This window comes from Peromyscus leucopus, chromosome 14, assembly GCF_004664715.2.
Source record: "Peromyscus leucopus breed LL Stock chromosome 14, UCI_PerLeu_2.1, whole genome shotgun sequence".
Taxonomy (NCBI): domain Eukaryota; kingdom Metazoa; phylum Chordata; class Mammalia; order Rodentia; family Cricetidae; genus Peromyscus; species Peromyscus leucopus.
The window spans coordinates 44,486,126-44,499,514 of NC_051075.1; the positions used below are offsets into that span (position 1 = coordinate 44,486,126).

At 53.2% G+C, this 13,389-nt stretch overlaps 1 protein-coding gene across 2 annotated transcripts in view; it reads right to left on the bottom strand.

The window, feature by feature from the left end:
- The window catches only part of Sptb (spectrin beta, erythrocytic), a 131,168-nt gene that overhangs the window by 66,284 nt on the left and 51,495 nt on the right, over positions 1–13,389 (bottom strand). For both annotated transcript variants that reach the window (XM_028876067.1, XM_037210644.1), the window contains one exon: positions 10,202–10,403. In XM_028876067.1, the coding sequence (XP_028731900.1) occupies positions 10,202–10,349 (148 nt within the window). In that variant the 5' untranslated portion in view covers positions 10,350–10,403. The remainder of the gene's footprint in view (positions 1–10,201; positions 10,404–13,389) is intronic.

The following is a 13,389-nucleotide window of genomic DNA, read 5'->3' on the forward strand; positions in this document are numbered from 1 at the left end:
TCTTGGCTCTCTCTTGGTCCTCCGCCCTTGGCTCTCATCTCCTTCGCTCTCTCTCTCGCTCTCTCTCTCTCTCTCTCTCTCTCTCTCTCTCTCTCTCTCTCTCTCTCTCTCTCTCTCTCTTTCTTCTCCTCTGTCGCCCTCCCTCTCCTCTCGTGGCCTGGTTCAGTCTACTGGCTGTGTTCAGTCTACTACTTTCTCTCCCTGCTCTGGACCCTTCCAGATGCCTCTGGCCATCCTCTCCCTCATATCAACAATAAAGACCTTCCCCTCAACCATCTCTTCGAGAGGTCATGTCCTCATTTCATTCACAACCAGCAAGTGTGTTTATGTGTGTGCATGTTTGGGGGTTGGAATGTAAAGCAGGTAACTGCTTTTTCCAGAGAAAAAGCTAAAGGAGAATTTGAATTTGGTACTCCAGATGAAGAGCTTGGTGGCTCCGAGGTAAAGAAGAGCAACCCTACAAACGTGTTGGAGGACAATGATTCCAACTGCCCTGAGTAAGTGGGACTGGGCCCAGAGTGGCTTGGGCTGGGAAACCAATTCAGAGTCAGTGACAGATGCCTCTACTCGGGGTGACATGAAAGGTCTGGATGTAAAATAACATGGGTTTCTCTGGAAAATTCTATGGATCAGAGATATATATGTCACCCTGGCAGGTGACAGTATTCTGAGTCTATAGGCCATCAGTGAATTCAAGGTTTTGGCCAGAGAGCCTCAAGAAGCTGCAGGTGAAAAGAACACCAGAATAGGCATCTGGGGTGGGGTGTAAAGCAGAGTTAGATCATGGAGGACTCAGGAATATGCAGGGCGGCTGGCAGACTTAGCACAGTGAGGAGCAACATCACTCCTGTCCTGTCTGCAAAGGGGGGGGGAGCAGCTCTGTTTGCCCACTTCACAGGGTACTTGAGGGGTTGTGGGGTCAACCTGGATAAGGCACGAACACAGACTCACAGGTGCCACGTGCTGTCAGCATGTGAACACAGACTCACAGGTACCACGTGCTGTCAGCATGTGGACACAGACTCACAGGTGCCACGTGCTGTCAGCATGTGGACACAGACTCACTCACAGGTGCCACGTGCTGTCAGCATGTGGACACAGACTCACAGGTGCCACGTGCTGTCAGCATGTGGACACAGACTCACAGGTGCCACGTGCTGTCAGCATGTGGACACAGACTCACTCACAGGTGCCACGTGCTGTCAGCATGTGGACACAGACTCACTCACAAGGCTCATGTGCTGTTAGCATGTGGACACAGACTCACTCACAAGGCTCATGTGCTGTCAGCATGTGGACACAGACTCGCTCACAAGGGTCATGTGGTGTCAGCATGTGGACACAGACTCGCTCACAAGGGTCATGTGGTGTCAGCATGTGGACACAGACTCGCTCACAAGGGTCATGTGGTGTCAGCATGTGGACACAGACTCACTCACAAGGCTCATGTGCTGTTAGCATGTGGACACAGACTCACTCACAAGGGTCATGTGGTGTCAGCATGTGGACACAGACTCACTCACAAGGGTCATGTGCTGTTAGCATGTGGACACAGACTCGCTCACAAGGGTCATGTGCTGTTAGCATGTGGACACAGACTCACTCACAAGGGTCATGTGCTGTTAGCATGTGGACACAGACTCGCTCACAAGGGTCATGTGCTGTTAGCATGTGGACACAGACTCGCTCACAAGGGTCATGTGCTGTTAGCATGTGGACACAGACTCGCTCACAAGGGTCATGTGCTGTCAGCATGTGGACACAGACTCGCTCACAAGGGTCATGTGCTGTTAGCATGTGGACACAGACTCACAAGGGTCATGTGGTGTCAGCATGTGGACACAGACTCACTCACAAGGGTCATGTGCTGTTAGCATGTGGACACAGACTCACTCACAAGGGTCATGTGCTGTTAGCATGTGGACACAGACTCACAAGGGTCATGTGGTGTCAGCATGTGAACACAGACTCACAGGTGCCACGTGCTGTCAGCATGTGAACACAGACTCACTCACAAGGGTCATGTGCTGTTAGCATGTGGACACAGACTCGCTCACAAGGGTCATGTGCTGTTAGCATGTGGACACAGACTCACTCACAAGGGTCATGTGCTGTTAGCATGTGGACACAGACTCACAAGGGTCATGTGGTGTCAGCATGTGAACACAGACTCACAGGTGCCACGTGCTGTCAGCATGTGAACACAGACTCACTCACAAGGGTCATGTGCTGTTAGCATGTGGACACAGACTCACTCACAAGGGTCATGTGGTGTTAGCATGTGAACACAGACTCGCTCACAAGGGTCATATGCTGTTAGCATGTGGACACAGACTCGCTCACAAGGGTCATGTGCTGTTAGCATGTGGACACAGACTCGCTCACAAGGGTCATGTGGTGTTAGCATGTGGACACAGACTCGCTCACAAGGGTCATGTGGTGTCAGCATGTGGACACAGACTCGCTCACAAGGGTCATGTGGTGTCAGCATGTGGACACAGACTCGCTCACAAGGGTCATGTGCTGTTCGCATGGCAAGCACTCCCTGGGAGGTGAAACTACAGAAGTCAAAGTGGTCTAGGACACAGCCTCAGCCCAGGCAAGAATTTCTGGAGGAGCTAGTGATTCGTTAACAAGGCAAAATTCCCTTTCCCCAAGCCAGGACCCAAAGCTCCATCAATCAGGATAAAGTGGCACTCTGACCTTTGTCAAGGATGCCCCGTAAGTGGCTTCTCAGGTAGGGGGAGCTGGAGGAGCCTGGAGCATCATCTAACTCAAGCTCCTAGTGTTCAGGTGAGGAACCAGAGGTCTGAGGAGCAGAAGAGTGGAGGACCAAGCTCCCTCAACTACAGCATCAGGACAGAACACTACTGCCAGCATGTGGTGGCCCCCCAGCTCAAGAGGCCATCTGCCCTTCCTAGACTTCTACATGGCTTCCCCACACCCCTCAGGCCCAAACCTAACCACACCACCTACCTGCTAAAAGCGCTCTGATGAGTGGAAGCGGCCCTGCTCTCCAGCCCTCTGCTGAAGGCCACGGCTCCGATCCTGAGACCACAGCTCTCTCAGCTGACAGTTTCTCCCTCTGACCATTCAGTCGGCCATTCCTGTTGCAAACAGTCTCCTTTGCCACCTTTTTTTGAGGCTCTTGTTGCTTCCTTCCAGGATTTCTCTACAACCTCTAAGGCCCTCTAGGAGATGATTCCTAAATGCCCCCCTCCTTCCTCTACAATTAAATTATGCTTGAAGCAAGCCTAATGGGTGAGTTATAAGCTACCGGTGATGTTATAAACATATAAGGTTTCCAGGAAACCTCCCCAGTGTGTGTGTGTGTGTGTGTGTGTGTGTGTGTGTGTGTGTGTGTGTGTGTGTGTGTGTGTCTCGGGTGTGTGTATGATTATTTGATCCTCTCTCACTCCACTGTAAGGTGAGATTTCCTGGCAGATCGGGTTTCCAACATCTGAAAGCCAGTGTTGGGATGCAGAGCGCTCCCAGCCTTCTGCCAGAAGCCTGCCTCCCTAGCATTCTCTCTTACTGACACGATAAAAAGAGAAGAACGAGCAAAGTGAACAGATGCTCTGAAAACAACACCCGGCACCTCTTCAGCCGGGCAGCGTATGAGGGAGCCCTCGGGGAACCGGGGGTGGGGAGATGGCTGCCCCTAGGAGGCCTGGCGCTGGAGCCTGCCCTTGGGAACGAGGCTGACAACCCACAGGAATGTCCCAAAGATGGAGGAGGCTATTAATGTGGCTCACTCAGACTGCACGGCACGGGGAGGGAGCAGATTCTTATTATTATCCTCAGTGCATTAATATTTGATAAAGCTTCTTCACAATGATAGATAGTAGCCACCCATGTGAGGGGAACAGCCTGGTTCTGTAAAGAGTCTCAGGAAGGATGAATAGCTTTCATCAAGAGAGGAGAGGGGTGCTGGGAGACGGCTCAGTCAGTGAAGAGCTTGCCGTATTAATATGAGGACCCGAGTCAGATTGCGGGAACCTATGTAAGGAAGTCAACATGGGGGCGTGCACTTGGAACCCCAGTTCTGGGAAGGTGGAGAAAGGTAGACTCACTGGCCCGTCGGCCTCGCTCACCTGGTGAGTTCCAGGCCAAGTGAGAGACCCTGACTCAAAAAACCAAGGTGGACAGCATCTGAAGACTGTCACTCAACACACACACACACACACACACACACACACACACACACACACACACACACGAGAGGAGACAATGCAAGGAAGTATTGTCTGTCCTGGGCAGGGAGCTCTTCCTGGGACCACACAGTTCAGGCAGCATGGTGCCCTCTCTTGCAAGTTTCCTGCACAGGAAACGGCAGCTTCATCCAGGCAGAGAGAGGCCTGGCTGGGGTGGGGCTCAGTTTCACAACTGCCCACCTCCAAGAGGAAGCTGCTGATCCAATTATTTTTCTTCCTCGGACGGTACGTTAAAATGACTGCTGAGGAGTAGATATTTATCTGAATAATGTTTTCCCAATATATAATTTCTAACTGTTTCGAACTCTGAGAAGACAGTAACCCAAACAAAACAGAACCCCCAAACCTTAAAAGCTGCCATTAGTGTCACAGACAGCTGGAGGGATGCTGTGACCTGGAAGAGTTGATGTCTTGGTGGCAGCTACTGCTTCTGAAACCATCAACAGGCTGTCCTGAAGCAGTGGTTGCCCACCCGCTGAGGTAAAACCCTGCTCCCTCAGGAAATCAGACACCCTCTGGCCGCAAAGCCCTTTCTGGGTCAGTAGGAACAACAGGATCCTGGCACCAGTGAGCAAAGCAGCCTGAGCGATAGGTCCTCAGGCATCTCTTAGGAGACTTTGAAAGCCGTTGGCTACCAGGGTCAGGACAGACCCATGGTGCCCTCTTTGGGGAGTCCTGAACAGCCACGGAGGAGCCAGGAGCACTGGCCCCTGAGGGCCGCCACCCTGAGATTTGGATGGGCTATCTGCTGGTTACAGAACTTAACCTCAGGGCCTGCGGTGCCCCCCACCCCCCTCGTGGCCCTGTTATAGCCTTTAAATTGTCATCATTCACTCTCCCTGCTCAGCCTCACCCCGCTGCCAGGAAGAAGACTACCAAGAGAACACAGGGAGGAAGCCAGCCTCCCTTCTGAAGCACTCTGGAGATCCAGCTTCAAGGCAGAGTGAAGCCAGCTGCATAATGTCATGCCCTTGTGTTACAGGAGGGGCTCTGTCTAGTCTCTCCCTTAGGAACTGTTCCACTGGGCAGCTCCTAGGAAGACGGAGACAGAACATGGCAGCCTCCCGGCAGCCTCTCTTCCTCACAGGCCCCTCAGGAGACTCTGGACTGTTCTCTGTGCTGCAGCCTTCGAGATGCATCTGTGTGCAGGGAAGGGGCCGTGAATCACATAAATCACGCAGTGAGTGGCATATGGGGGTACGGATGCCAAGCTGTGCGCCCGTAAGACAGGGGGAGTGGGGAGGAGGAAGGGTGTGGGAAGATGGAGCAGGGAGGGAGGCCCCCCTGCACCGAGTTCTCTTCTGGGGACATCTTTGGGTTGCTTTCTTTCTGGTCCTCCTCTTCCACCTGGGCCGTGGTGCTTGTCCCCAGGCATCCTCACCCGGGTACATAACCAAGTGCAGGGAAGGGTGTGTGGGCAGGAAGGGGTGGTGGGGAGAGAGCACAGGGGTCAGCATTCCAGCTGTTGCACATCTGTGCCGCCCTCAGCACTTTCCCTCCCATTCAGTCGGCCACACAGGTCTGTGAGCAGTTTCCAACCCAAACGGGGAGAGGAAACAGGACCCGAGGTGGTGAGGGTGGATTCTAGGAGACCCTGGGAGCCCGCCGTCTGCAACATGAAGGCTGGAGCCTTGGGAAGGACAGGGACTTTGCCTTTTCAGCTGTCCCCCTTCTCTAACCCTTAAAGCGGACTCCAGATGGAAAAGTAGCTCCACCAGAGACAGCCATCAAAGGCTGGTCGGGACGAAGCCTCCAGGCTGCCCACCACTCAGCCTGGTCAATGCCGCCAGTCAGAGACTGCTGTTAAGAAGTCCAAGTATGCTTCCAGACCGAAGGGAAATATTCCTTCTGGGCCCCAGCACTGCAGGCACACCTCCCGCTCCCCACCTCCCCCACCCTCCACCAAGGTCAAATGCACCTCCACCAAGGGCAGATGCATCACCTCTGCAAGCGGTCTCCCTCCATCTCCCCCTTCACTTTAGTCAGATATTTCAAATCAAAAGTCACTTATTCTAGAGTGAGCTCAGGTTTTTACACACAAAGGCAGGGTAACCAGATGGCTTGTTTTAAGTGAGGCCTGGGGGGAAGAATCAACCATCACACACACACACACAGAGAGAGAGAGAGAGAGAGAGAGAGAGAGAGAGAGAGAGAGAGAGAGAGAGAGAGAGAGAGAATAGGGAGGGTGTTCTCTAACCTGGACAGGAGGTGTACTTCAGAGATAAAACATGGAGTCTGCTGACCTGAGGGTCAGCAGGTGGAGGGTCTGCCGTGCTGGGAGGGGATCTGACCAAGCCTATTACAGTCTGGGCTTGGGCCCCCAAGGGCTGGAGGCAGAGCAAAGGTCTTGAACTAGATGGCCTCATGGAGAGAGGCAGCATCCACACGCAGGCTGCAGGCTAATTTCTATCGTCCTGGGCTACCCAAAAAGTGAGTGAGGAAACGAGATTCTGAGTGACAGCGACGGAGGCTCCACGAGATTGCAGGAGCCTGTTGGCCTTTTCCTCCATCTGCAGCTTCCCCAGGTAAACTGTGTGCGTGGAGGGGAGGGAGGGGCAATCAAGGAGGAAGAAACAGGTCCTGAGATAGCCCAAGGGGACTGAGCCAATGATCTTGAGCATTTGGGGTTGAGAAAGGACAGAAAGTATTTATAGAGAGCTTACAAAAATCCACCGTTCACTAGTTTTTTTACTATTGATTTTTCATTTTTCATCAATGTTAGCTTATTTGATCTTCACAACCTTGGGAAAGTACCGCCAGCCACTGTGTAGGACTGGGACAGAGGGCTAAGTGCTCTCCCATGGCAATAGCAACGGAAGGAGACTCATGATTCCAATCTGGAGCTTGTGATATTTTCCTCCACTCCAGACCTTCAACAGCAGAAAGAAAATGGCAGCCCAATAGACCCAACCTCACACGGGTACCTGCCAAGCAGACTGCCCCCAGCGTAAAGAAGCCTTCTGGCCTTAACCTGCTTACAGGTGGTGTGCGGTAGACCACGTGATACGACGGCATCGAGCACAGCTTCCACGTCCTGAGACCCCACTAGAAAGGGTGACCCCTGCCTGTCCTGCTAAGAAGGCTCCCAAGAGTACTGAAGACGAAAGTCTCAACAAGTTAAAACTGAAGAAATCTGACATGCTCCCCTCTCTCTCCTCTGTCCATCCAGCGGAGCGGACCTTCCCAAAGCCCGAGCTAGCGTCAAGCAGTGATCACTCCACATCACCTCTCAGGAGAAAGCCAGCAAACGTCTGGTGTGACTGTACAGACAGTGCAAGGACAGCCGACACTAGGAAAGGCTGCTTCCTGATCGACTAAGACAGACTCTGAAGTGTCTCCCCTGACACCGCCTCCTCCTCTCTGCCTTTTAACCCATCTCTACCACTTTTCCACTGGCTTGCCAGATCTAACTGCTAGCCAGTACCCTGCCCCACCCAGGTCCACTGGAGACACCCCAAACCCTTCTGATTTCCCAGATTACGCACAGGCTTCACGGCGAATGTCCCCAGCTCATGGCTCATGCCCCCACAAACTATTCTGAGTCTATGTATCATCTCCTTTGCTCCCTCATTGCTGTTTAATTTATGTGCCTGCCTTCCCCACAGTTCTTCTCCAGTAACACTCTCATGCTAATTAATTGTGAGCACAGTTCATTTTCCCCTAATAGATTATAACTTCCTTAGAGACAGATGCTGTATTGAATTTATCTCCGTGGTTCCCCACTCTCCTTTCGTGTCTAGCTGGGGGGTTAGATTTGAATTTTTGTGGGCATACAACAAATAATTATTAAAATGAAATTTACCTAGGTTTCCTCTCTGTGGTTGATATATTATGCACCCCAATAAACTTATCTGGGGGTCAGAGAACAGAACAGCCACTATACTAAACATAGAAGTTAGGCAGTGGTAGTACACATGCCTTTAATCCTAGCCTTCTGGAGGCAGAGATCCATCCAGCTCTCTGTGAGTTCAAAGCCACACTGGAAACCGCCAGGCATGGTGACACACACCTTTAATTTCAGGAAGTGATGGCAGGAAGCAGAAAAGTATTTAAGGCATGAGGACCAGGAACTAAGTTTGTCAAGCTTTTAGGCTTTCAGCAGCAGTTCAGCTGAGATCCATTTGGATGAGGACTCAAGAGGCTTCCAGTTTGAGGAAATAGGATCAGCTGAGAAGTTATTGAGGTGAGGTTAGCTGTGGCTTGCTCTGTTTCTCTGATCTTTCAGTATTCACCCCAATACGTGGCTCCGGGTTTGTTTTTATTAATAAGACCTTCTAACAATTCATGTTACACGTCTCTCTCTCTCTCTCTCTCTCTCTCTCTCTCTCTCTCTCTCTCTCTCTCTCTCTGTGTGTGTGTGTGTGTGTGTATACAAAGACATACATGTGTTATCTTTAAAACAGATGTAAAAATTTGCACAGGGCAGTCCTGCTTCTCATTCTGTCCCTCAGGAAGCATTATGGAACATGGTTACCCTTTCCCTGGGCACCACTGGGGCCCTTGCAGCCAAATGTAGGCCCAGAAGGACAAGCCAAGTGTTTCAAGTTGGTTTGGCTATTTGAAGAAGTTCAAAGTGTTTAAGCAAAAGGAAAGAGGCACTGCTATTCCATAACCCCAAGAAAAACCAAAGAAGGGTTTTGTGGCGTCAGGGAAGGTAAGAGGATGAGGGAAAGAGTGTTTCCTACAATACACAGGACACAAACGGAGATGACCAAGTCCTGTGATGACAGAGGAGATTGAGATGCCACAGCCCCTTTTGGGAGTGAGAAGCCATTCCCAAGGGGCCTGGGTCCCTGCTCATGCCTCCAGGTTTCCCAGGAACCAAGGTGTCTGGGAACAGAGTGGAGAGAGACAAGGAGGAGGACACCTCAAGCTGTAAGACAGGGAACCACTCCCAGAATGCACCACGGGAAGGGCTGAGACTTTCTTTTGAGGTGGAAGATGGCAGCAACCAAAGATGGTGTTCAGGTCCAATCAGGTAAAGGCCAGCTCCACCCCGTACCCCAAAACACCACACAGCCCAGCTCCACCCCGTACCCCACAACACCACACAGCCCATATCCACTCCCATATCCCCAAAACACCACACAGCCCAGCTCCACCCCGTACCCCACAACACCACACAGCCCATGTAGCTCAAAGTTTCTCTATTGACCAAAGATTTAGGGTCATAATATGCATCCTCTGAGTCAAATTCCAGGGCGACAATAGAAACAGTTAGTTAAAAGGGGGGGGGGGGTGCCGGGCGGTGGTGGCACACGCCTTTAATCCCAGCACTCGGGAGGCAGAGCCAGGTGGATCTCTGTGAGTTCGAGGCCAGCCTGGACTACCAAGTGAGTCCCAGGAGAGGTGCAAAGCTACACAGAGAAACCCTGTCTCGAAAAACCAAAAAAAAAAAAGGGGGGGGGGCAAGCGGTGGTGGCCTCATGAGGTCTGGGGAAGCCTCACTGCCAAGTACTAATCCCAGTTCAAGGATGAGCGGCTCCATGCAGCAAGCTCTCCTTCCTGAGGCAGACTGGAAAGGATGCTACTGCTTTCCATTTCCTCTTTTCATCTGGACCACAGAGACAAGGGTGCTAATTCCTCTCTCCATGGATAGGCAGGGCACTAAGGGCACGGGACAGCTCTTGAACTTGTGCCTGTGTGGTGGGTCCTTCAGGCACTCCTCCACCCAGAGTTTCCTCACACTGGGACTTTGGTCCCAGGTCACTTGGGACAGAGACAGATGGCAGAACCCACCCACCACTGCGGCCAGCACTCCCCTGCCTCTCAGAGCCCTTAGGAAGGAGTGAGGGATTCTGGGACAAACTGCTGAAAAGCCTGTAGTCTCTCGGGGAAGGGGTTGCTTTCCGAATTTGGCTTTCTTATTTTGGTTACCGCCCTACCAGGACTCACGTACGGAGCAGGCTCCACCCTAGCAAGAAGGGACAGGGACCTGATGCGGATGGTGAGTGTGACCTTCTGACCCCCACCGCACCAAGCAGTACCTGCCAAGGCCTTGATCCGGGACCTCTCAAAGAGCCTGGCTGAGCTGTTGTCATTATCCAGCTCATCATCCGGGGCATCCCAGCGGGCATTGATCCGGCTGTAAGGTGGCTGGTTGCCTACGTTTTCAAACTCTGTGGCCGATGTCATGTCAGCAGGCTCTTCTTAGCAGCTGCGCCCGTCTCAGTCTTCATGGAAGGGTCCCTAGGGGACAGCAACACAGTCAGAGGGTTAGCTTCCCTTGCTCGCTGTCTCAGTGGAAACTTTTAGGTAGGGGACTCCAGCAGAAGCGGATCCTACAGGAGCCACGCACTGTCTGTCAGGGCATGTTGCTTCCCCCTGGGGTCTCGGGGTCCTGTGTTACAGGACATTGCAGCAGAAGTCTCGGCGGCGGCGGCGGCGGCAGTGGCGGCAGTGGCGGCAGTTTAAGAGTGTCGGGGACAGAGACTGAGAGCTGCATGCGGCAGGGTCGGGATGGCCAGCAGGTGGAGACAGAAGTCCCAGCCAGCCAGTTTTCCTTCCAACTTGCTACCAGGGCTCTGGAGAGCAGCTTGAGAGCCAGCTCTCCTGAGAGCCAGAGGCTGGGGGTTTTGTGGGGTGGGCAAAGGAGGAAGAGAAACCCCATTCCTGGACTGAGGTCAGAAGCCTGCCTGGTGGTGGAGGCAGAGAGGGGGGACTGAGTCTGACTTACAGGGAACCGGCGGTGGGGGAGGGGGACATGGAGCCGGATCAGGGCTGCCACCGAGACTCCAGCCCTAACAACCGGAAAGCCAAGCCTTTTCACGCCCTTCTTGACGGTGTGGGTAGTTGCCGGAATACGGTCTCCTGTTGAATCCCTAACCAGACCAAGCAGCCCAGAGGAGCTGGTTGTCCCATCCAGGCTGGCAGCCCCTGGCGCTGTGTGCCATGACAGAGGGATGATGGACTGAGTGCCGAGGAAAAAGGAAGTCAGGGTGACTGGCGAATGGTTTCCAGGGAAGTTTGGAAGTACTCACGGAAGGACGGGTTGGGAAGGGGCAAGAGCCCAAACGAAAGGGAAAAAGAGCAGGGGCCGTATCAAAAATAAAAACGAGAAGCAACCAGCAAGAATGAGGGAGCTGACGAGCAATCGGAGGACGGGAGAGGCAGGGGAGAAACGTGAGACGGGAGGCTGGAGAGGCCATCTTGGTTACCAATGTCCCTGGCCTTTGGAAAATGACTATCTTCCCTCTTGTGTGTGTGGCATCCAGGCATCTCCCTGGGCAGTCGGGGCCTTCCAAGTTCAAGTCTGTATTTCAGAATGAGGGCCCTGGAGCCTTCAAGTTCAAGAGAGTAACAGCGGGTGGAGGGACTTTGGAGGCAAGGGAGACAGACAAGTGACCAGTGTCAATAACTATTGAAGTCTACATCACATTCCCGCATACCCCAACACACCAACACGCGGGGCCCCTGATGCGTTCCCCAGGAGACCCATGCAGGCAGGAAACAGCGCATGCTCACCACTCCGAGCATGATTCAGTGCTTTGGGCCTTACTTTTCAGACTCTTGTCTCCCGGGCTGATAAATCAATCCCACCACATCCCTTTGAGGTAAGACAGGAGCCAGAATTATCCACCTTAACAGCACAAGGGAGAAAGGACACAGGATGAGGCCTCCCCAAGGTCATCCAGGGAACTACTGTGGTGGTTCCGACCGAAGGCCCAACTGTAACCCTGTTTGTCCCCCTTGACTGGACTGGTCTTGGGGATGCATATGGAGCTTGGAGTGAGAACTTGGGGCCAGTGTGCTCCAGCTGCTAGGGCTGAACAAAGGTATTTGCCACTCAGGAGAAAGAATGAGTACCAAGTGGGAAAGCCAGCCATGATCCTGAACGCGGTACACCCCATCATGCTGGGCCTGCGCTCAAGACCACTTCTGTCCCTTTGAACAGCCTGCTCTCCATAATGAACCAGCTGAGATTTCCCCCTCAATTGTCTGAGCGGAGATAGCTGCGAAGGGTCCTGACTCCTCACGCCTTCACAACCTCCTTCAAGCAGAATGACCACTGGCTTGGAAGTGTGAGTCAGACCGAGGCTGACGGGCTGACCATCATCATCTGCAGGGCCACAACTTATCCAGTAGCCGCCCCGCCCCGGCCCCCCCCGCCCCCCCCCCCAGAAGGGCCAAGCTGCCAGACTCGGGGGTGAGGTAAGATCCGCCCTGAGCACCAGAGGTAACCAGACCCTCGCTCACTCTCTTCATCCTGGGCTATTTTTAAGAGTGGCTGAGAGAGGCCCCGGGCTGCTGCGCGGAGCTGGGGAGTGAGATTACCTTAGCTATAGCTCCGTAAATAAGTCTGTCCCAGAAAGAGGAGCCTAAGCAGGCAGACCGGCAGAACCAGGGTGCGCGACAAGATGGATGGCCCTGGGTGAGCAGCGACACAACAGCAATTCATCCTGCTTAAAAATGCCATCCTTCCTGGGACCGCAGCTCACAGGACGCAGCAGCCAGACGGGGGCCCGGCCAGGAATGCGGGGAAAGCACACGTGTGTTTCCGAACATAGGCGTCTAGTGTGTCTGTCTGCTGGCTTGCTAATGGAAGGACCAGATCCTTGGAGACAGATACCACGTAAAGACAGCGCAGAAGAAATGAGAAGGAGGCTCCTTCCTCCTGCCACCTACCCTAGCCCCGGCCCAGGTGGCACTTCACCAGGGTCAAGGGGTGGTGAGGTGTGCCCGCGTGCTCAGGCGACGATGGCCCCAGAGAATCAGGTGTAAGAGCACACAGGGGAAAAGTAGCAAGTTTACCTATGGTTGTTCCAGAAGTAGACAACACCCTTCACCCCAGGCCAAGAGAATGAGCCCGAAACCAAATTCAACCCAGCACTTTCTCAGCGTCACCCACGCCTCCTCCCATGGGTATCACCATGACCCTTCAAAGGCCTGACTGAAAGGAACCACCATGGCTGGAGAGAATAGTGTATGTTGAGGTCTCACAAGGGGACACCTAATCAAAGGAGGAGCCACAGAAATGGCATTCAAGTTGACATCGGAGGGGAACTTAGAAAAGGGATGATACAATCATAGCTTCAGTGACAGAGGTCATCTGTGCATAGAGAGTGGCCTTCCGTGACTCACGAAGGGCCCTCCTACAGGCCTGAAATTGGACCTCAGGCCCTTGTTAGCAAACGGGGGTCCTACGGGTAATTCCTAGTGCATTCACTTCCCAGTC